General features: G+C 23.4%; 2 protein-coding genes across 5 annotated transcripts; both read right to left on the bottom strand.

Annotated features, from left to right (window-relative positions):
• Positions 1–2: 2 nt before the first annotated feature.
• LOC126902665 (uncharacterized) lies at positions 3–5411 on the bottom strand. Its single transcript, XM_050680156.1, has 9 exons — positions 5203–5411; positions 3563–3658; positions 2621–2758; positions 2353–2536; positions 2136–2287; positions 1669–1832; positions 1317–1605; positions 438–619; positions 3–85 (listed from the first exon to the last, which is right to left on the bottom strand). The coding sequence occupies exons 1-9, from the start codon at positions 5238–5240 to the stop codon at positions 42–44; spliced, it is 1287 nt and encodes a 428-aa protein (XP_050536113.1). The 5' UTR covers positions 5241–5411; the 3' UTR covers positions 3–41.
• Positions 5412–19313: 13902 nt separating this feature from the next.
• LOC126901171 (uncharacterized) lies at positions 19314–23266 on the bottom strand. 4 transcript variants are annotated; one of them, XM_050677471.1, is made up of 4 exons: positions 22799–23266; positions 22553–22703; positions 22199–22494; positions 19314–21180 (listed from the first exon to the last, which is right to left on the bottom strand). In XM_050677471.1, the coding sequence occupies exons 2-4, from the start codon at positions 22686–22688 to the stop codon at positions 20872–20874; spliced, it is 741 nt and encodes a 246-aa protein (XP_050533428.1). In that variant the 5' UTR covers positions 22689–22703; positions 22799–23266; the 3' UTR covers positions 19314–20871. The 4 variants fall into 4 exon arrangements, with proteins under 4 accessions (XP_050533428.1, XP_050533427.1, XP_050533426.1 ...); XM_050677470.1 differs by having other exon boundaries at positions 22199–22497; positions 22838–23264; XM_050677469.1 differs by having other exon boundaries at positions 22199–22497; positions 22826–23264.
• Between the last annotated feature and the right edge of the window lie 2162 nt (positions 23267–25428).

Consider the following 25428-nt stretch of genomic DNA (forward strand, 5'->3'; position numbering starts at 1 on the left):
ACTTTAAATCAATCAATAAACTATAATTGGATGAAATAATTTTATAAAACAGGACCAATTGGTGTTAGCTGCCAAATTGTTTGACCTGTAAAAATAAAATAACATAAAATTGACTTATTCTTTAATATTAGTTAACTTAAACTATATATTTCAGTTATAAGAAACCAGTTTGAGATGAATTCTACTACACTAATTTCATAAATTAAATACTATAAGCTTAATAAATTGAATGTATTAGACATTAAAATTTAACAAAATTTATAATGACAGAATTATTATTTTATAATTAAAAGCTACAGAGTTAAAACTGATCGTTAATTTTGTTATTCATTTAAAATTTTAAAATGTATAATTTATACAAAAGATAGTATTTAAAATAAAAAATAGTCTTAAAATTAAAGGGATATCTGATATTTTTATAATTGCTATTAATTTACCTTCTGCTAAAGACCACATCAATTTATGTTTCTCTTCATTCTTATGTAGCAGTTCATTGACTGTATAAATATGGTCACTTAATTTAGAACTCAGTTTAGGTGACCTTGTATAGAGAAGAGTCAAGTATATCAGTTTCTGCTGTTGTTTTGTACTTAATAACTTAGTTTGTATCTTCAAAAGCCTGTAGAACATGTTAGAGTATATTAAAACATATCCTATATATGAAAACTGATGTTTTCTTTATTGAATCAAAAACTTAAGAATTTTTGACTTAATATACATGTATAATACATGAGGGATTACAAATACAGTTAACTAATTGATTTTTTATGATGTCGCTATCACAGATAAGGAGAGTTCATTGTCAATTATGACTTAATCAATAAATATGCTTAGAGTATGGTAGTAATTCACATTGTTGTGAGTTTATAAATACACTAACTGGGATACAAAAAGCCTATCTATTAATAGTTATAATTAACAATAAATAAGAGTCAGTAATAGAGACATCATAATAAATCAATTAACTACCTTTATTTGTAATCCCTCGTGTATTATACATGTATATTAACTCAAAAATTTAATGTTTTGTGTCTAATAAACAAATAAAGTTATATGAATAATTCAATTACCATTATCTATAAAATAAAAACCCAAACACTTTATTAAATTCAATATATGCTTTCCCATTTGATAAAACAAAGTTGACGCCCTTACAATGTATAAAGGACAAACTTAAAAAGTATTATATATATAAAAGCTAATAATTCAAGAATAATATGTAACTAATGGTATACAAAAAAAAAATGTTTAAATTATTTTTATTCTGTGAGTAATTTAGTGGATTATGATAAAAAAATTACCCTATATATACTTACCACCTTAAAAAAACACTTGTATATTTATGAGGCATCTTTAATGCTATTTTAAGCACAATACTAGTATCAATGTTTTTCATTATACCCAGGCAAGTATCAAATTCATTATGATTGGTTTCAATTTTTTTATTATTTTTATGAATAACAATACACAGTTCTACTATCCACAAAGCAGCAATATAACTTTCTTGAATAACCAAACATTGTAATAAATTTGAAATTAGACCTAGGGTACTTATAATTTTTAATAAAATGCTCCATGATGATTTATCTACTTTTGAAATTCTTCCTAAAAATTATGAAAAAATATAAGTTAAATCTACTTTTATAAATATTCCAAAAAAAAATATACCTTTAGTGGTTTTATCTTCCTGGGCTTGAAGTAAATAATGGGTACAAAATACATTAATTAACTGTGATGCCAAAGCATTATCACTTAATAATTCTTTAATTTTTTTTGTACACTCTTTATTGGGTTTTGAAATTTTTGAACACTCAAATGAGGTTATTCTTTGCCTGAATGGTACACAAAAATATTATCATACAATTTTTTAAGTTATTTTAATCCAAAAATACTACTAGTGGATTATTAAAAATTTCTATGCTATTAAAATTTAATGATATAGTTATTGTAAATAGTGTTATGTAAATTATACAGAAAAATTTCAACTTACATAATTAACAATTTATAAAAAATTATATATAAAAGTAGACTTATAAGTAAGAATATTTGTATTGTTATTATTTCCCCAAATTACTACAGATGGAATATATTCTTAGTTAAACAAAAATAAAAATGTATGTGTATTTAATACATACCTTACAGTATTAATGTTTAGATATTTAGATGAATTTTTTAAGTTTCTATTTAAAATATAGCTATCAATAATATTTGTGAATTCATCAACAATATCTACGTTTAATTTAGTAGTTTTAATTTGAAAATTTTCATCAACACTCCAATATTTTATCTGAAATTTAAAATATATTTTGATATTTTGTTAGTGTGATAAATAAGCTATTATGAAAAAATTACTTGAAGCCATTCTAATGCAAACTTAACTGCTGCTCTTAAATCTTTGAGTGTAGGTAAATCTTGGTCATGAGAAATCTTATGTCTCAAATCAATTAACCAAGTAGGAAGTTCTATACTTGATGCTCTAGCATATAGTGATTTTTGAGCACCTTTACCCAAAATATCTGCTGTTAGATTGACAAACCTTAAATTATTAGTATATAGTAAACAAGTATTGTAATACTATAAATTAATTCTCTTTGACTGTTTTCAAATTATTAAATATTACCTCATTACAGACATTGAATACAAACGAACTAAATCACTTTCATTTATCAATTTGCTATTTTTACAAAAGTAAGGATCTTTTATTACAACTTGAAGTAAAATCTCAGTACATTGTAAACCTCGAGGTAATGATTCTACTCTGTAATAAGTTTATAGTTTATTAAAACAAGATATTAATTGATGAAAATTAAAATGCTTTAATAAAATAAAAACCTAAGTATACTTTACTTTATATAGCCAAAAAAATAAAACTTCGGAAACTATTAATAATTTATTTATTTTTTTATTATTATTATAAAAAACCTTTTATAATAGTTCTTTTACACTTTTTAAAATGTAAAAAATGGTATACAAAAAAAAATGTTTAAATTATTTTTATTCTGTGAGTAGTAATTGAGTGGATTATGATAAATTAAAATTGAAACTTTAAAATTTTATATCTAAAAAACAGATTAAGTTATATCTGAAAAACTAAATTTTTTATTTATAATATTAAAAAAAAAATTCACGACTTTTAATTAATAATAAAAAAAACGAATAACAAAAGTAATAAATAGAAAATTTTCTTTTTTATCAATTTTAAATGAATATTAATTTAATAGAATAAATAAATCTCAAATAAAAGTCAACCTTAGATGATCCATTTAAAGAAGAACACTGATTAATTTATAAAATGTTTAAACTTCTTCTATTTCTATTGTAAAAATATTTTAATCACTCCTATTGATGGATTAAATATCACCAATAATTAGCACTTAAGCCATTGGTTCTTTAGTATCTTAATTGAAGTTTAAAAACTACTTGTAATAAAATAGTGTAACCAAAGTAGATCAAGGATTTTTTTCTTTGTCTTTTAGATTAATACCACATTTTTATAAAAAAAATTGATGTAACTACAAACTTTATAATTCTATAAATAAAAATTAAAACTTTAAATGTTTACCTAGTTTTCCAAATTAAAATTTTTCTAAGAGCGCTTTTGTAACTTGTTTCATTCTTATTTTCAAATATATCATTTTTAACTATCTGCCATTCCGAACTAAATATTTAAGTTGAATATTAGTATAACATTATATTTAAGAGATACACTTTAAAATTAAATAACTATAATTTCTGAATAATCATATTAAATTTATAAATTTTAAATAATAGAATATTAAAATGGTATACTTGACCAATATATAATTAATATGAATAACTTGATTTGAAAAATAAAAATAGTATTGATAATTTTTTTTATTAATTTCTTTTAGTTCAATATTTCTCTCAATTTATTTATCATAAAGCATTTTTTATATTCTTCTTTTATACCATATAAGATTGTTTTAACTGTTATAATAAATTATACAGTTTTCAGTAAGTAAAGAAACAGGTCAATTGTTACAAACAATAAGAATATAAACCCGTTTTTTTACTTACTGAACACTCTATATATTACACACATTATTAACTGGCTTATTAAATTATGATAATCACTGGTCAATAACAAATTTTGAACTACTATTTCAGAAATAAACAATTTAATATAATGAAAGGAAGTAGAGAGTAAGTTCTATTATTTTTATAACTAGACATTTCTTATCCATATTTTTCTTCCCACCTAGGTATAAACATGTCAATAATACCGAAATACTTATTCAAGAGTTTTTATCAGCCAATCATTATCATAATTAGATGATTATATATTAAATGAGCTAGTTAATTATGTATGTTACTCTTTGAGAAATTAAAGTTGGCAACATTATAAGGTATAAAGGCTAAAAACAAAAATTATTCATGTCTGATATATTAAGAAAAACATTAAACATTCAAAATTATCAATATTATTTTTCAACTAATTAAGTGATTTATAGTAAGTAAATCACCCTATAGAATAATGAGATATAAATTTATGTGTACTCTTTTTTAATAATCATCTAAATAATTAATGTTAGTTTCTAATTTTAGTTAATATTGTTCCTATGCTCCTTAGTATATACACCTAATATATTCCATTAAGATGTTACTATTCTATATACTTTACTTTATAAGCAAAAAAAAAATAACACGGTTAGATAAAATTAAAACTATTGATATCAAGAAAATTTTTAGAAGAAATTTTATTTTTAAATACCTATTAGTTAGTTATACCTTTGAAATTTACAAATATATAAAGTATTTTAATACATTTTTAACTTAAAGCAATATTGCTCTACCTTTGGTAAAATCTATAATTTAAAATTCAAGTGGTTTTAAAAAGTTTTATTTTAAAATAAAAGATTAATAAGTTAGGAGAAATTACCCAATACTAAAATTATTTAAATTTAAAGTGTAATTATTTCAAAATGTATTATTTTTTAAATTAAACCTTTAATCAAATAGTTAAAATTTGTATAATGATATCAAAACATAATTTTGGTTTGCTGTTGTTTTACCAGAGGGATAATGATATAACAATGAATTATTCGCCAAAATTTATAAATTGATATATCTAACTTGATGAACAAATAAAGAATTAGTGTATAACAATTTAAAATACTTTATTTTAGAACATTTATTTAATTTATAAGAATTTAACAATTTTATTTTATTTTCAATACGTACTCTGATGACCACGGCGTTATAACCAATTTTTCAATCATTATATAAATGCAACAAATTAATAATTTACAGTTATTTTGAATATTTAGTAATTTATTATTAACTATGTATAAATCAGTAACATGCCATAATTCTTTGTGTTACATATTTTGAATTAGGATATACATTATGTGTTCTTATTATAATGCACGTGTTTATATTTGTTACTGATAAAAAATGACTGTTAAGTTGATAACGTAAGATTTGAACAATTCCACTATACAAATAAGAGATAACATAGACTCACATAGAGTAACCTATAATTAATTATAATTCTTAATACTTTAAGAAATGATAATTTGTGAAGTTTTTACTGTTTATTACTATTAAAAAAAGTTTTAAAAAAGTAAAAAAAGTTTTACTAAATCACTGACGCATATTGTTAAAAATAATTTAGTTAATATTTAAAGGTCTTGAGGATTTGGACATCCTTTCGGCTTTTTGCCAGTTTTTATTATGTTAAAATTTTTTTTTATACTTAATTGGATGTTTTTATAAGAATAAAATTCTCATTTTGATACCATGTTTGTTTTTTAATTAGTTTACAAACTTTTGTAAAATTATTATTATTTTTGCAAAAACTTATTTCCATGGCCGAACCGCGTATATTGAATTTTCAAAATTATTTTAAAAGTTTTCACTATTTTTGTGTAGCTAACAATATAAAGAAGCTAAAAATACTACATTATATCAATAAAAAATAGGATATTTATTTTAAAAAGTGTCATATTGTAAATGTATATTTTTCAACAAAAATTAAAATCTCAAATTATCGAGATACGCGATTTTGCAAGAGTCTACAATATGATGTAATATTAACTTTTTACACAAAAATGTACGAAGAAAAAAATATAACCGTTCACTTATAATATTGTGAGTGAATTGTAATTGGGATTATTGTAATCTAGTGTGACATACAATAGTACCCTATTGGATTTTATTTTTTCAAATTTAAAAAATCCAAATAATAATTTCAATAATAGAAACCAGTAGTGATTTGTGGGTGCTGGTGGTGGGGATGCGACTTTAAATATAATACTGCTAGTCATAGGTATAAAATATTGTCAAATTAATTATAATAAAATAAAACACAATAAACATATTATTATTGTAAAGGTCGCAATAGAAAATAGAAATGAAAATAATGATAATAGCGATTATAGCAACCGATAACGACATGCAGTTAATTTTAAAATAAATTACCAATATAGTAATATACTAATATTTTATTAACCCGTTTATAAGATCACAGCTGAACCGTACCCGCACACACACAATTGCAGCTAGTCATTAATAATATAAGTTATAGAATATTGCTGGGACGACGCTGTAGATTGTCCAGACACTACTCGTGTGTGTATCCGCAATACTGAGGGAAACAACTAAAATGTTCGCACACAATTATAACTATTTTACTATTTAAAAATTTGCATTTTTAATAAAAAATATTTTTTTTTAAATGTAGAGTTAAGAATATACAATTAATTTTCTTCTTTTAATTAATTTTTGTAGGGGGTGCGATCGTCCAAACCACGAGCCGCCACTGATAGAAACTGCAGTTTATAAAAGAAAATATTTAAAGCAACAAGTTCAAAAATTTAATTAAACTAAACTATTATACTTCAAAGAATGGTACTACTATGAAAATTTTATGTTAGACATAACATAAACGAAATAAAAATTCTAGTATCAAAACTTTCAAAAGATTATTATAAAATTTAATTTTTTCCCCAATTTTATTCATATTATACTATATATAATATAATTAATAACAATTATAATATTAATAATAATTTTGGAATTAGGGACCAAAAAAGTATTCTTTTTTTACTATTTCTTTTAACTTTCTACGCTATTATAGCTATTACAATAGCATAGAATGAACTACTATCAGTGAGTATGCTTCTTAGTAAAAACACATAATGGTCATAGTATTTTTTTTTTAAATAACCTTGTTAAAGTGAGAAAAATTAAATTTAAATTTTAAACCAGGCACATAACTATTCTGTTTTGTTAGATAAGTTGTGTGCAAATTATCTAATATAGATAAATAAATCTTTGAAATCAAAGATTTATTTTATAAATATAAAATATTAATTATTAATTATTAAATAAAATTTCCTTACACTATAAATATAAATTATATTAATGATTCAATATTCAACATAGTGTTTAAAATTGATGTATGTTATAAAAAGCAATCTCATTTTATACCATTTATAATTAAACATAAATGTTTTTTTTTTTGATAATAGGTATTTAAAAAAACCAAATAATAAATTGATTTTTTTTAGCTATAAACAAAGAAAACATTGTGGACAAGTTTAATTTATTTTATACACTTTTAAGTTAACAAGATAATATTAAAATCTACTCCCTAGATTTAAGAGTGCCCTAGAACTAGATTTATTTAAAAAACACATAATTTAAAGTTCATAGGTTACCATGAAACACATGTGTTATGTGAATTTTATTATATATTTAAAGCTGTTACCATTACTAAAAATCCTTATATTATATGTAAAAAAAATTATCATAGGTATTTTGTTTGATATTAATTTAACCATACAGCATATTTCAATAAAATTTATTTTATTTTTATATAAGCTGCTAAGTCTAAAATTACTTACAAATTCAATATATTACTATACCTAAAATATAATTAAATTACTTACTTTTGATTTAAGCATAAAACAAATTATTAACAGAAAAGTGACTAGAGAAGCAGAAATCTTGTCAATTCTCTTGTTAAGAAAATGGACAAATCTCAAAAGGAGCATTTATAGAAATGGTATATTGTCAACAATTTGTGGGAATAAATCATAACTAAATTAAACACACAATTAAAAACGCGCGTATTAGAAATGTTGGTCAGTGGTTAGCGGCACGACTAGTTATTCCGTCATAAGTTCACCAAATGAATTCGCGCTAGTATCAATGAAGGCATCATAAATCATTGTTATACCTAAAGTGTTATTATTTTATTAATTTATTAATTAAAGGTTAGATTATTATATAAAATTAGACTGTATCTCAAAACTGTTATAACCATTAAAATGATTCTATTGAACTTAAAATAAAATCTAGTAGTAGGTACAACTTGATCGTATGAACATTACATAAACTGAGATCCAGGTTACCAAATGTACATATGAACATTTATAGAACTGTACAGTTTTATTTTGAACTTTGATCTGTCCCAGTACTTATAAATATTACTAGGTTACTCATTGAACTGGTGGGTCGCTTAAACCGACCGTGAACCAATATAATACAAATTAGGTGCAATCCGGATTGACTACTTTAGTACTCATATGACTTAATTTTTTTTTTGTTTTTAACCGTCTTCAAATAAGGGCGAAGGTGGTTATGAATTTGGTTGTATTTTTTATGTTTGTTATCTCAGAATTTATAAACCATTTAAAACCCGATTTCGAAAATTATTTTTTATTTCGAATGAGATGCTTTTAAATTAGTCCCCGAGAAATTTTATCAAAATCGGTTTAGTAATTTTTAAATCAAAATAACTGAAAAAATATGTCATCAAGTAAACAAAATTGCGTATTAAATTGCTTTCTTGTGACCAATGGTATTTACGGTCACTAAAATAGACCCAAATGAACTATAAATCTTCGCTTCGTTATCAAGTAATACTTAATAATTAAAAATATGCACTAAAAAATAAAAATAAGAAAATTGTACAAAGAAGGAATATCGACCTATAAATCTGCTATGAAAAAATTCACTAAAAAAAAAAAAATAAATCAAACTAAAATTAGAATAAAATCAATTTATAAGAATATTAATATAAATTGTTGATAATGTTGGAGTAGGTAATAGCCAAGGTAAACAAACGTGTTCCATAATCAACAAGACAGCAAATGTTTGATGTTGAACAGCACGGCGCACAGTGATGGACATGTACTGAGATGAAGGAACGGTATACAGTAGAGTGGCGACCCTAACGCTCGTAAACGTGGGGGGCAGACGTTGTTGACTGTTGGTATCAAATTGTTTGAATTTATTTACAAATAAATTAGTGGTGATAAAATGTTTTTTTATTTTAGTAGCATCTTCTTACGCTATGTTGTTGCGACGTAAAATAAAAAACAGCAGCTACTGATATTTTTTAAAGAAATTATGAAACTATTACTTTCTATAACTATTAGCTTCGATGCGTAGCTAAAAAGCTGTTTCTTATACTCTGTTATTATTAATTTTTTTGTGTGTCCGTGTACGCAATTACTCTGCTCCTACTGAGCCATTTTTCTCAATTATACGACAAAAGATCACAAAATGTGTTTATTTGAATGAAACATGAATCTAAAAAAACTTCAGTTATATAAAATGCTTTTCTAAATTTTAACATATGTTCTTAGAAAATCTTAACTTATCTCGTGACCCTCAGATGTCAATCGCAAAAAAATCAATTGAACATCTTATAAGTTTTAATGATCCTTGCAAATCATAGATATAACCACCCCCTCCCTTTAAAAAACAAATAAAATATTATGTTGATTGTTACATAAAAAAATTACAGGTGGTGTGGGTTCAACCAACCATGTTTTTATACCACCCTCTTTCCCATAAATTATCTACGTCTCGTGTATACACCTTTGATTTGGAGAAGCTACTTAAAATCGGTCATGCACTCTAATGAATATTTTTACAAAATATGAAACTTAATAAATTTATAAAAATTGTGTTAAATTATACTAAAATATTTTTAAATAGCTTTAGGCTATTGTATTAATATTATAAGAGTTATTGATTTATCATTGTCCGCTAAATTTATCCTAAAATAGTAATACTCTTAAAAATGTTTTTTTTTAGTAGTAGATATTTTATTTATTTATTTTTTACTTTTTTAAATACTGTTTAGGTTCACCCTTATCCCTTTCTTAACTTTATTTTTTTTAATGGCAACATATGTATTGAACTACCTTATAAAATAGAAAATAATATAACTAAGGAAATAACTGGTCGATAACAACTTTTAGACTAATACTTCTAAAATTAACAAGTCTTTATACAAGATGATCAAAATCTGGTAAGACACTTATTTTCTCAAAAATAATTGAAAAATATCTCTATAATAAAATTTAAAATTCTCAATATTTTCTGAGAAAATGAGTGTCTTACCAGATTTCAATCACTCTGTAGATGACAGGTGAAAGAGTGTGGTCGTGAAATCATGTTAAATAAAAAAAATAGTCACATTTGATCACTACAATAGAGAAATAAATTGAAAACTATACAACAAATCGACGATAAATTTATTGATTATTTTTAATTTGATGGTCAATTATTTGAGAAATTAATACTGAAGTCAATCAAGACAAGAAGTAAAAGCGACAAATTACAATAACCGGACGAACAAAATATCATAATGGTATAGTACAGTTAATATACTGTATGAGAGAACGCAACTTAGCGGGCAATTGGTAAGATAGAATGATCCTGTCTTATTCAAGTCATTCAATTGAGTGGCCGTGGTATAACAATAAGCGAACTGGCAACGTCGCTTTCATATGACTGTATAATTAAGAGGGACAGTGCATTGAAATAGTTCTTAAGGCTTGTGATATCTACACGTTGCCAGGTTGCTTATTAACTTTAGTTGAATTCGTCGCGGTTTTTAATATATTTCTTCCCGCCTGCTGAAAACGGTTGTTTAAATTTGTCGCTCAAATATACTAAAATGATTGCTATTAATAGACCGTCTGGTTGCGTTATTATTCTATTTGTTACTTAACATCCATTAATATTGTAAATAAATTGTTGCATTTATACAAATTATACAAGCACCAATTTTACTACGTTAATGTTATTCTTTTTTGTTATGTTTTTAGCAGAAATTGTTGTTACACTTTATGGAAGTTTCAAATTTTCTTATTATATTTTAGTTAGGGCTAAATATTTGTTGCAATTAAAATATATTTAATCGGTTATGCAGCTATAAATTAAAATTAAAAAATATAAATAATTGTTTATAAAATTGTAATATAAAAGTTATGTGAAAAATTACTAAAAATATATATTATATATTATATAATGTGGTATTTTATTAACTTTAAAGAGTAGTTAATTTATCATTGACCACTAAAAGTTTTAAATTTTATTTTTATATTTTATTTGAGATAACATACATTAAATTAATAATAATTCTATTGATTATGCAATATTATAACTTATAAATTAAAATTAAAATATATAAATAATTGTTTATAAACCTGTGAAACTTAATAAATACATAATGTATAACTGTTAAATAATAATTGCGTAAAATATTACTAAAAATAATTTTTCAATAATGTTTAATTAGTTTTAAAGAGTGATTAATTTATCATTGACTACTAAATTTATCCTAAAAGAATAATCTTAAAAAATATTTTTTTTGACTTTGTGGAGTACTATTTATTTCTCAATTTATATATGGTTCAATATTTTATAAGTTCGTTCTTTGCCCCTCATAAGGGTATAATTTTTATTTTTTTAGATACATACATTTTTAATTTACATTTAAAATAATAAAAAATGACTGGTCGATGGTAACTATTGAACAGTACTTTGGAAATTATTAGTATTTTTATATTTGGGCAGATAGAAATGTGCGCCCGTAAACCGTCTAATGATTAAAATAGTCATATATATATATATATATTAGAGCAATAAATTTAAAACTTCACAACAATTGGGCGACAAATTCATTTATTATTTAATTAATTCAATAGACAGATATTTTGTAAAATGAATACAGAAGTCAATCGAGCTAAATAGTAAAGCTACAATTGAAATAATCGGATGTACAAAATTAAAGTATCATAAATATATAGTACAGTTATTACACTACATGAGAGAACGTGACTTGGTGGCCAACAAACTGACAACGTTGCTTAGTATAGGTCTGTATAATTACAAAGGACAGAGCGTTACAATTATTCTTTACGCTTAACAATAACACGTTGCCAGTTTGCTCATTTCCTTTTCTTTTATTTGTATTTGTTGCTCTTACTATTCGGTCTGGTCGACTTTCGTGTTAAATTTCTCATAATCTGTCCGTCGAACAGAAAATTATGAATGAATTTGTCGCCGTTTTAAAAATATCTGTTCCCGTCTGCTGAAAACAGCTGTTTGAATTTATCGCTCAAGTATACTATAAGTATTGCTATTAATAAACCGTCTGGTTGAGTTATATTTCTATTTTGTTATTTAATGTCCATTAGTATAGTAAATAAATTGCAATTATGAAGTGTATGTTGTTTTGTCAATTATTGGTACAAATTATTCAAGCACCACTTCTACTACATTAATATTATTCTTTTTTGAACTTTTTTTAGCAGAAATATTTGTTATGTTTGATTACAAAAATGTTGCACTGCAATAACTTTTTATTTAAAATGTAAAATTAAAAATATTAATAATTTTTTACAAAATGTTGAAAATAACAATTGTAGAAAATTGTTATACAAAAATTGCTAAATTACTAAATATATATTTATATATACAATATGTTATTTAATTAGCTTTACAGTGTGATTGTTTTATCATAGACCACTAAATTTCTCCTAAAATAATAATCTTAGAAATATTTGTTGACTTTGTTGAGTAATATTGATTTCTCAAATTAAAGTGGTTAAATATTTTTTAAGCCTGTCTTTTTTCCTTTAAAGATACCAACTTTATTGTTTTAAATGGCAACATACTTCTTTAACTTACCCATAAAATAGAAAAAGGTTTCATTTAAAAATTGAAAGGTCGATAATAACCATTGAACTAGTACTTTAATTGGGAATTATAAGTATTTTTCTATTAAGGCAGATGAAATGTTCGGCTGTGAAACGTCTAATGATAAAAATAGTCAAAAATATATTAAATCAATAAACTGAAAACCACTCAACATATTGCCGACAAATTTATTAATTATTTTGAATTCGTCAATCGAGCCAAAATGTCAGAATGATAAATTCAATAATCAGATAAACAAAATTAAAGTGTCATAAATATATAATACAGTTATTACACTACAGAGAGAACGTGACTTGACGGCCAATATGAAAGATAGAAAATAAGATCCTACACTACTCAATAGTCAGTCAGTTGTGTTATTTTGTGTCCCGTGGGGTAGAAATATGTTCATAAACAAACTGACAACGTTGCTTCCATAAGTCTGTATACTTAAAAGGGACAGAGCTTTGAAATCGTTCTTAAAGCTTATGATATCTACACGTTGCCAGATTGCTTATTAACTTGCATGTTAGTTGAATTCGTGTCGCCGTTTTTAATATATTTCTTCCCGTCTGCTGAAAACGGTTGTTTGAATTTGTCGCTCAAATATACTAAAATGATTGCTATTAATAGACCGTCCGGTTGCGTTATTATTCTATTTGTTATTTAACATCCATTAATATTATGAATAAATTGCTGCGCTTATACAAATTATTCAAACACCACTTTTACTACATTAAGGTTATTCTTTTTTATTTTGTTTTTAGCAGAAATATTTGTTATATTTAATAAAAGTTTTAAATTTTCTTATTATATTTATTTGAAATAACAAATATGATGTAATTAATGATAATTTTATCGATTATCTACTGTAATAACTTCTAAATAAAAATTAAAAATATAAATAATTGTTTACAAAATTTTGAACTTAATAAATACATAGTGTATAACTGTTTAATAATAATTATGTGAAATATTACCAAAAATAATTTTTCAATAATGTTTATTTAATTTTAATAAGTGATTAATTTATCATTGATTACTAAATTTCTCTTAAAGTAATAATCTTAGAAACATTTTTTTTTGGCTTTGTTAGGTACTATGTATCTCTCAATTTATATATGGTTCAATATTTTATAAGTTCGTTTTTTGCCCCTCATAAGGGTATAAATTTTATTTTAGCTTCGATGCGAATTTTAAGATGACAACATACATTTTAATTTAATTAAATAAAATGATCTATTTTGAAAAATGATTGTTCGATAATAACTATTGAACAAGTACTTCGGATATTATTAGTATTTTTATATTTGGGCAGATAGAAATGTGCGCCCGTAAACCGTCTAATGATTAAAATAGTCATATATATATATATTAGAGCAATAAATTTAAAACTTCACAACAATTGGGCGACAAATTCATTTATTATTTAATTAATTCAATAGACAGATATTTTGTAAAATTAATACAGAAGTCAAAATAGCTAAATAGTAAACTCACAAATTCTAATAATCGAATGTACAATATTAAAGTTTCATAGATAAATAGTAGTTATTACACTACAGAGAGAACGTGACTTGACGGCCAATATGAAAGATAAAAAATAAGATTCTACATTACTCAACAGTTAGTCAGTTGTGTTCGTTCGTGTCCCGCGGGTAAGAAATAAGTTTATCAGCTAACTGGCGACTACACTTTCATAAGTCTGTATAATTAAAAGGGACATAGCTTTGAAATCGTTCTAAAGGCTTGTGATATCTACACGTTGCTAGATTGCTTATTAACTTACAGTTTATTTGAATTTGTTGCTGTTTTTAATATATTTTTGTTTCCGTTTGCTTAAAATGGTTGTTTGAATTTATCTTTCAAATATACTAAAATGATTGCTATTAATAGACCGTCTGGTTGCGTTATTATTCTATCTGTTATTTATTGCCAATTATTTTTGTTAATCAATTGTATTTATAAAATGTTTATTATGTCGGCTTAGACAGTTTTTGGTATTCGAGCACCACTATATTAAAGTTATTCTTTTTTGGTTTTTTTTTATATTTTATTTGAGATTATATATATATAATGTAATTAATAATAACTTAATCGATAATGCACTGTAATAACTTTTAAAAATTAAAAAATATAAATAATTGTAGACTTAAAAAATGTCTAATATATAACTGTTAAATAAAAATTGTGTGAAATGTTACAAAAATATTTTATAAATGTTGTTTAATTAGCTTAAAAAGTAATTGATTTATCATTGATCGCTAAATTTCTCCTAATGTAATAATCTTAGAATTATTTTTTTTTGGCATTGTTGAGTACTATTTATCTCTGAGTTTAAAGGTGGTTATATACTTTTTAGGATAGTCCGCGATTCCTTATAAAAATTTCAACTTTATTTTTTAAATGGAAACTTACATATTTAACTCACTTATTAGATAAAAATGTAAAACTTATATTTAAAAAAATAATTTATGGATCAGTACTCAGAAATGACTAGTATTTTTATATTTAGGCAGATAGAAATGTGCGGCCGTGAAACATCTATTTATAAAAATAATCATATCTAAATACTTTTATACTATAAGAGAACAATATTAGAGTAATAAATTAAACAACAAATTTATTGATTATTTTTAATTCGATGGATATGTATTTAAGAAAATAAATACTGAAATCATTTGGTACAAGTAGTAAGAGCGACAAATTCAAAAAACCGGTCGAACAAAAGTAACATAAGAGTATAGTACAGTGAACATATTATACGACAGAACGCATATCGTCTGTCAAATGGTAAGATAAAGGGCTCTTATTTTACCCAATAGACACTCAGTTACGTTTTCTCTGGCCCAATTCATAGAAATAACGAATCTGGCAACGTTGCTTTCATACGTCTGTAAAATTTTAAGCGGCAGAGCGTTAAAAACATTCTTAGTCCTATAAACACCACGTTGCCAGTTTGTTTATAAACCAATCTTCTATTTGAATTTGTCGCTGCCTTTAAAATATATGTTCCATCTACTAAAACAGTTGACTGAACTTATCGTTCAAGTTTGAGCGATGTACACCGTTTAATGATGTATAGAAAACTAAAATTATTGCTATTAATAGACCGTCCGGTTGAGTTATTTTTCTATTTGTAATTTATTGCCCATTAGTATTATTAATTGATTGAATTTATGAAATGTATGCTGTTTATTATGTCAGTTTAGTAAATTTTTGGTTCCAAAATTTAATCAACATATTCTATACATTATTGTTGTATTTTTTTTTTGTTCTACTTTTAACAGAAATTGTTATTGTGTGATGGAAGTTTGTAATTTTCTATTTAAATTTTATTTGAGACTTTAAGTATGTTGCAATCTAAATTGATTAAATTATAGTTCTATACAAAATTTACATAAGAAAACCTTAAAAAAAAAATCAACATGGTTGAATCTTCAAGGTATATTATTTTACTATTATTAATATCTTTTAATTTTATTAGATTTTAATTTTAATTAAAAGTTGGTCTGCTATAATAAAATAATTTTAATTATTGTTATAAATAATTATCTGTTATCTCTAATCAAATATGTCAACTTTTTATAATTTAATTAACTTTTTTTCTTTATTCTATTTCAATATGAAAGATGTCAAATTTAAATTTGTTTTAAATAATATTAAGTCTACATTATTTAATAATATTTAAAATAAAAATCCCCCTAGAATGTTTAAAAAACATACTAGTTACTACTCGATATTATCCATTGCATAGAAATATTATCTTTAATAATTCATGTACATTAATAGACGCATAATATTATACTCAACGCAAGATTTTGTTAATGTACATTGGTGAACGGTCGATGTAGAAAATTTTCTTGTTAACAACCACAAAAATAATTTATGGCCTATTGAAAAAGATTATTGTTGCCTTCAGTATTGTGAAAACTAAATTAACGATGAATTTGTATTTGAAATCCAAATTTTTAAACAATTAAAAAAAAAAACCATTGATTGTATAAAAAAAATTTAGAACAAAATCGTTTGAAATTTTCTTTTTCTATCAACATATTAAAAATTAGGGTTCCCAAATATAGAAATATATAGTTTTTTATCCTTGAAGGGACGAATCACTCTGTATATTATATGATTAATTATAATTAGAGTACGGAATTATATACACTTAAAAAGGCAAATATAATGAAGTATGCGCAAAAAAAAAAAAACAATAAAATATGAACTTAATAAATTTTTATTCTAAAAATATTTTTTATTATATTATCAATTGTGATACTATATTAAATTATAGTAAATATTATAGACTAAAATATTGACTCGGCGGCCTGCATTGATTGATTGCCGCCTTGGTGTGCAGATATCTCCGTCATCTCATATAAGAATTGTTTCTGATAATTATTATTTTTCCTCTTAATTTAACGTTTAGATTAAATTTAACTCTGCAACGAGTCCGTATTTGGAGAGAAAACATGTAAAAACAATGCATATAAAATCTTCATTTAAAGAATTTAAAGAGTTTAATTAAGAGTTATTAATTAACTACGTTTATTTGTAGAGGAAGCTGAACGCTTGATTCTATGCCTGTATAAATATGTGAAATTACACTTTATGATATTTGAGCGCACAACATATTTCATGGAGTTGGACAGTTGTCATACGACAGCAATGCGAACACGCCGAAGTGGACAGGCGGTAACGGCGTGTATGTCGGTAGTTATTATATTGACAATATACAGATAGTTCTAAATTGGAATTTAGTGGAAGTCGGACGACAAGGCACAGCAGACAGGCAATAGTATATACGTCGGTAGTTATTATACAGTATACTTGCGAATTAATAGGAAGATCTCGTCTGTCGCGGATAGTCCGAGTTTTAGGCCATCCATACAATTTTAACTTACTTATAAAATAGAAAATGATCTAATTAAGAAACTGATTGTTCGATAACATCTATTGAATCAGTATTGTAGAAGTTATTTACAATTTAAAGTAATAGCTGGAGCTCCGCGCTTCATCTCCCACCAAAGTATAAGAACGTTATTAACTTCTGAAATACTAGAGCAAAAGTTTTTATCGACCAGTCATTTAAATCGTTATCTCAAAAATAAAATAGTAATTATGCATTTTAACATTTTAAAAATAAAGTTGACATCCTTATAATGTATAATTGACAACATAAAAATACTTCATGGCATGTAAAAATATCATTTTTTAATTAATTAAATGGCTTTTGATAAATAAATCGCTCTATATATATTAGAAGACATTGTATTTGTATAAAAATTCACATTTTTAATTTAGGAAATACAATTCAATTTTCAATTTATAAATTTTATGATAAAAGACACACTATTTTAGACCTCTAAATAAGAAAAAAATTTGAATTTTAAATTAAAAATTTGTTTAATTACTTATTAATTATAGTAAAATAATTAAAAAAACCCTAACATATTGGGGTTTTCAGAGAATTGTCTGAAAGGAGTATTCATAAGAAATTAATCCTTCAAAATACATCTCTTAAACGCCTTTTTTCGTTAAGCGGTTTATCCCAAGTATTATTCTATAATAACGTCAATGTTCACTACAACATTCATGCCTAAACATTTTTTAGTCAAAAATTTTTATTTTATGTGTAGATATATTTCCCCTAAGGTCTTTATTTAAATACTATTCTCAAGTCAGGTTCAATGATAATATGATTTAAAAAATCATCTAAACTTTATAAGTTTTTGATTTAAAAAAATATATATTTTTTAATGATGTCCATTTAAATTTAAAAAAATGACATCTTACATCTTGTTAGTTATGTATTACATACCATTCGAACTATAGAGATTTTGATCTCATTTTCAATTGTAAACTTCTTGTAATTAATTGAATTAAATGAGCAAAATAAAAAACAATTTTTTTCAATTTCAAAATTTTTATTCTAAAAAATTGATAATTTAATTTTTTAATAAAATTTAATTAACAATAGATAAGATGTTTTAATTAAAAAAACTTATTATCCTGTTATTTAAATGGACTAAATTGAACTATATCAAAAAACAGGGAATTTTTTTTAGAAACATAAATAAAAAAATAGGATATTCTTTAGAATTTGTTTCAATACTAATCAATTCACTAAGATAATTTGTATTGCATTATTAAAAAATTAGAGATAATGTTCTTAAAATGCATTTTTACTTGTTCGAATACTATAAACTTTATTCCTCTTAATAAATTAGCTATACTTTTTAATAATATTAAAATTATTTTCAATATATTTATTTTGATATTAGATTAAGTTAATTTTAGATAAATTCAGAGCTCATTTGGAAAAATAAATAAAATAATTTACAAAAATTACTGTAACATAAATATAATTTAATACAACATAAATTTAGGTATGATAAACAATAACATGTATTCATAAATATAATAAACAATAACTAATTTAATTATATATCAATAAACAATATATATTTAACACAATATGCATATATATTTTATATAAAATTATTAATCTCAACATTTTTTCAGTCATCAATAAAATAAGCAATCAAATAAAGTAAATTAAATAAAAGTAGAATTAAGATTAATTAAAAAACAATATATAATAATGACACATAGGTTTAAAGTTATTATGAAAAATACCAATATTTAAATACTATAAAAATATAATGGCATTAAATATGTCTTTTTATTTTCTTTTATTGTATATATTCTTATACTTTATAAAAATCATCAGTTAAAAATTTTTATATCAGTTTATACAACATAGATATAAATAAATAGTAATATGCTTAGAAAAATATGGTTAATAAAATATATTAGTATGAAATACAATACTTTATGTCAATTTAAATTTTAAATAGTATTATTAATTTTCCAACAATGTCACTCATATATTTTTGAATAAAAATAAAAAAAAAATATATATATATATATATATCAGTAATTTAGCTTAATTGAGTGAATTGTAACAAATGGTGAGATATAATTTTATTTATAAATACAGAATGGGTTATAATCAAATTGAGATTTTGTGATCTTTATAACAGAAGATCTGTACAACAGTTTTGTCTAATATGTAGACTGTTATTTGACTAGAATATAAGTATTGTAGTTACAATATTTAAAAAAAATGCATAATCAAAATTTTAGCTGAACATCCATTTTTGTAGTACCCTGATTTATATAAAAATGTGAACACGTTTAATTTTGGAAATACAAGGTGATTTATAAATCATAAACCAAAATATTTGTCATAAAATTATAATAATTTTGAGCATTTTTAATTTTTTCAGTTACATATAATTTTTGATTTATTCAATATTATGTATTTTTTTTACATAACAGAAGTTTTTTTTTTTTTTTTAATCTACGGCATTAGAACTTTTTATATAACTTTATTTGTTTATTTGATATAATAATTTAATGTTTCAATTATTTGAGTATAGATATAGACTGTTAACTATCACGAATACTGATTTTTACTACCAAGCTATTTATTGATACACAACAGTTATTATAAATTATAGGTTTACCGGTTAATAGTGTATACCTATTGCTATAATCCAAAAATTGAAACTTTAAAATATTCTACCGAAAAAAAAAAAAAAAATTTATATAAAAAATTCAAATACTATAATTTAACAGAAAAATTCTATAAATTTATAAAATTAAAATTGATTTTAATAAAAATAAGTTCATACCTCTATAACGCATAAGAGAAGGACCAAAAAAATACTTAATGGATAAATCAAAAATTAAATATTACTGAAAAATACAAATAAAAAATTCTTATCCTTATAAATATATTTTTATTATTATTTTATGAGTAAACGAGTGGTTTATGATGCACAAATCACCTATATATATTTAACAATTTATGGCCAAATCATTTCAATGCCAAGTAGTTTATTTTTTTGACTTAGTAATAGTATAACTATTGGCTAAGTAACATGAACTTCCTTGTTTAGAAGTATGTACATCAAGATATGCTTGTCTAGAAAAAACACGATGACAAGACTGACACTGGTACTTACTGATATGTACCTTATTGTTGTGTCTTAACAATGATGTTTGAAATTTAAATGTTTTACTACATGCTACACAATAAAATGTTTTACGTTGACATCGATCAGCATCTACAATAAATGTTTGATCACAGTTCGGTAATTCTCCACAATTATAATCTGATTGTCGATTCGTAACTTTTCCTCGTACCTAGAAATGTAAAATAAACATCAATTTTTTTGTTTTTCTAATAATCAGTATTTAACAGCTGATATTGATTATAAAATTTAAAAATTCTAATGAATATTCATATTAAATAACCGAACAATGAAACAAAGTATTAAATATTTAAAATACGAATTATAACTTATGTTTGTTTGTGGATATCAAAAATTTAAACTAGTACATAAAATTAATTGAAAAATAATACAAAAAGTATCAACACAATATATTGTATATCATATTGTTTTAAAATTCTTACTTATACAAAATCTCAATTATATTTCAAAGAATATGAAAATTTGATTTCAATAATGAAAGAAAATAGCTAACTGCTATTGTAGAAAAGGTAAAATATCATTGTAATTACTTACTAAAAAATTAATCTTGTATAATTTTAGACACTAATGGATAATCCTTATTTTGAAATATATTCACAAGATAACTTTAGTATTTCATTAATAGAGAGTAATGTTGAATGGACAAATATATATAATTATTAATTCAACATTTATCACTAAATTGGGAAAAATATAGAATTAAGAACTTTAATTTTTCATGTAAAATAAACTACCATTAATTTGTATATTTTACACATTTTTATTAATTTATAACACAATATACAAGAACATATTAGAAAACATCAAGGCTGCAATAGTATTCATACCTTTGATTAAAAAAAAAATGAATTAATTTTCTTCCTTTTGGTAGTATCATTATGTTTGTCATTTGGTCTTAAATGGTTTATAATAGTACAATGTGATAATAATAAAAATTATTATTAATAATGAAACTCAAAATAATAGTACTCGTGATAGTAGAAAAATCATTAAATTTTAATTTAAATTTGGCAACAAAAATTAAATCACAAATATTCAAACAGTTTATAATGCACCTTTTGAAATCAATTATCTAGTCATATAAACTTTGATAAATATGTAAGTAATATTAATACATTTTATGAATTCAGAACTCTACTTAATAATAGAATTAATATAATTATACTAACCTTAGATTTATGTATAATTTGTCTAGACACATCTGGTATAAGAGGGTGAGGTGGCAAATTGGGAGGATCTATAAGAGATGATTCTACTGGTCTTCTTTTTTGATTCATGAGCAATGGATGGATATCATAGCTATTTAGATGTGGGTAAAACATTGACATTGCAGATGATGTTGATTTAGGAAAAGAAGTTAAATCATATGAAAATCCAGATGATGATGGACATGGATCACAATCTTGTTTTTCTAATTCTCCATCACAATAATCATCTAATGAAGTTGTACAGTGTACACTTAAACCTACTAAAAAGCAAAGTTAAAAAAAAAAAATGTCAAATAACTTGGATACTAGACTCACGCCAATTATCTAACATCTGATTGCTAGACATATCTAATTTTGATAAACTCGATGAACTATGTGATGGATGGTTCAAATTAGAAGCCAATGACTCTCCAAGATCAGCATCATCATCCATACCATAAATGTTGATCATTGGACATCAGTATTTCTAAAAATATACCATAAATTTATTAAAAATAAATATGAATTCACAATAAAAAAGAAGATATTGAATAAAAGTAAAAATAATTCATTTTTACTTACAATGAAACTGTAAACTTTTTGACTAACTTTATATATTACGTGAGGCTGAATTGAACACAGCAAACCAATGATAGCCAGAAGCAATTGGTCAAATAAAGAAATTCGTTATAATCGCTTCAACTTGCTAGTAATGATCTGGCCATTCTTCAATATTAATGTGAAACTACCTTAATCAAACGAAATAACATCACTTTTGAGTAAAGTTCATGTTCTAACTATCTGCGTTCTAAGGATTGTTTACAGGTACACTAAATAATTATACATTTATTTTAAAAGAGGTTATTACGGGCCGCCAAATATATTTATTGGCGCGGCCCAAAATATTTTAATTATTGAAACGCACGTCTTACGACGGCGAAATCGCGGTGTTATTATTATCAAAAAAACAAGGCAATGAACAATAATAAAAACATTTTTAAGAAACGTAAAATAATTTACCCAATCTGAGCCTCCTACACCTTCGTTCTACCACAGCCCGCGCTTCTAATCAGTTGGTATTCAACGATAAGTAATCATAACTTACTAATACTGCACTGATAAATACAAAAAAATATGTTAGCAATTCTCTCTAGTGGACAATATAGGAAATAAATTTGAAATTTGAATATTCTACAAGATATGATTTAGTTAAAATAACTTCAATTAATAATACTAACTATAAACTATCAATAAATATATATTATATAAACTATAATAAAAATAACACCGGACAACTCTTTTGAATTATTTAAAATTATTTTCCTTACAAGCGAAATTTTTTATAAATATGAGTTTGTTTTCTTATTTAAAACTTTTGTAGATTAAAGCACGGCCCTAAAATATATTTTTTAAGGCCGTGCCTGAAAGTATACTTCGTAATGTTTTTCTATTTTTCCGGTATTAATATAGGTGCAATTTCAACATAATTTTTGACTTACTTGATCCAATTTTCTCTTCCTTAAAATTGATTTTACTCATTAGTGTATATAATTTTTCTGAAATTATAGATTACGCTTTCAACACAAAAAATTAATTCATTCTTTTCATAAAGATAGTATAAATATTCAATAATTTATGTGAAATAATATAATATGCTAATAATATTTATTAATTCAACATGCGTTTATTATATTAAAACAAAAGTAATTTACATCGAAAAATATTCATATTTAGATTATTATCTAATAAATAAGCTAATTAAATAAGTATGCTGTTATTTGAAAAATAAAGTTGATACCTTAATAATGTGTAAGGGATGGACATGAAAAATACTTCATGATTGATAAGTTAAGAAAAACATATAACTAAAAAAAATCATAAGTAAAATTCTCAATATTATATTTATTTTTCAATTAATTAAGTGGTGAATTATAAAAAAATTATCTTTTATGGTAAACTGAGAAAATTAGACTTCGAATCGGATTATTACAGTTTATTTTTTAAAAGCGATATTTTCAATCTCGATATTCTTCGTATTACCCTATTAAAATTGTTGATAATATTTTAATTAGACATACCTTACAAGCTCTGATACAATGGAGCAAAGGCGTAATGGTCTCTCAAAATGATCAATATGTCATAATAAAAGTCCAATTTTAAAAAATAAGCCTCATGCTACAATAATGAATCGACCCCTGCCGAAAGTTTTTTTTTCTGTAACCAGTTGTGTTTACGATCTTTTTTCCAACAGTTTTTTTGATCAATTGACATTTGTAGTTTACGATTCATTGAAAATCGACTACTCACACATATACCTTGCTAAAACTAAATTATTGGATATACATGTGTACTATTTGTACGAGTTAAAAATTAATTGAAACAGTATCAATTAATCTATAGCTGTATATTTATTTAGAAAACTTTAGACTAAAATTAGATATTATTTTAAGTTTTAAATAAATAAAAAAAATATATGTATTATAAATGAGAAAAAGTACATTATAAACTAACACCTATAAGTGATTACATTAATACATTTTTATTTTAATAAAAAGCATTAAAAGTCAAATTACTTAATGTCATAAACAGTTTAATATAACAACTAGACTAATTAAATAAAAAAAACACACACATAACTATCATTATTCAACTAATTTTTTTTTTTTTTAAATTGTAATTTATTTAACATGACTAAAAATGTTTCAAATGAACACTTTTTTTTGTGCAAATAAAATAGTTTGATGTTTATATATTGATTAACAATTTTTTATGATTTTAAGTTTACTTTCAATTTATATAATTAAAATAATAGAACATATATTTTAAATTCAAAATTTTAAAATGATTTCATTATATGTTTTTTGGCTTAATTTCTATAACATATTTATTAAAAAAAATACAAGTATTATACATTTTATTAAACCTATATTGTAATATTTCCATGTCTATAAATTATTAATAAATTAAAATCTTATTCAGTAACATACAAGCATAGAATATTTAAGTAAAACTAATTAATAATAAAATATTAATTAATATTTTAATTTGTTTATTCGAAACGTTAAAGTACTTAGCTAATAATATCTATTTAGAATATAATACGACAATTCAACCTAATTTCAAAGGTCATTAAAAAACAAAATTAATTTTCATAAATGAAAACGTTAATTTATATAAAATTATGGATTAACCATGTTAATAAAAATTGTCTA

Source organism: Daktulosphaira vitifoliae, unplaced genomic scaffold (genome assembly GCF_025091365.1).
Source record: "Daktulosphaira vitifoliae isolate Bord-2020 unplaced genomic scaffold, ASM2509136v1 Scaffold_3, whole genome shotgun sequence".
NCBI lineage: Eukaryota > Metazoa > Arthropoda > Insecta > Hemiptera > Phylloxeridae > Daktulosphaira > Daktulosphaira vitifoliae.

Bases quoted from the DNA above. Each gene is read 5' to 3' on its own strand.
- LOC126902665 (XM_050680156.1), bottom strand. From the start codon at position 5,240: ATGATTGAAAAATTGGTTATAACGCCGTGGTCATCAGA. The intron at 3,659-5,202 runs GTACGTATTGAA...TTAAATATTTAG, and splicing joins ATAACGCCGTGGTCATCAGA to TTCGGAATGGCAGATAGTTA. The intron at 86-437 runs GTAAATTAATAG...TTATTTTTACAG, and splicing joins GATGTGGTCTTTAGCAGAAG to GTCAAACAATTTGGCAGCTA.
- LOC126901171 (XM_050677470.1), bottom strand. From the start codon at position 22,688: ATGATCAACATTTATGGTATGGATGATGATGCTGATCTTGGAGAGTCA. The intron at 22,498-22,552 runs GTGAGTCTAGTA...TTTGCTTTTTAG, and splicing joins TCAGATGTTAGATAATTGGC to TAGGTTTAAGTGTACACTGT. The intron at 21,181-22,198 runs GTTAGTATAATT...TTACATTTCTAG, and splicing joins AAATTATACATAAATCTAAG to GTACGAGGAAAAGTTACGAA.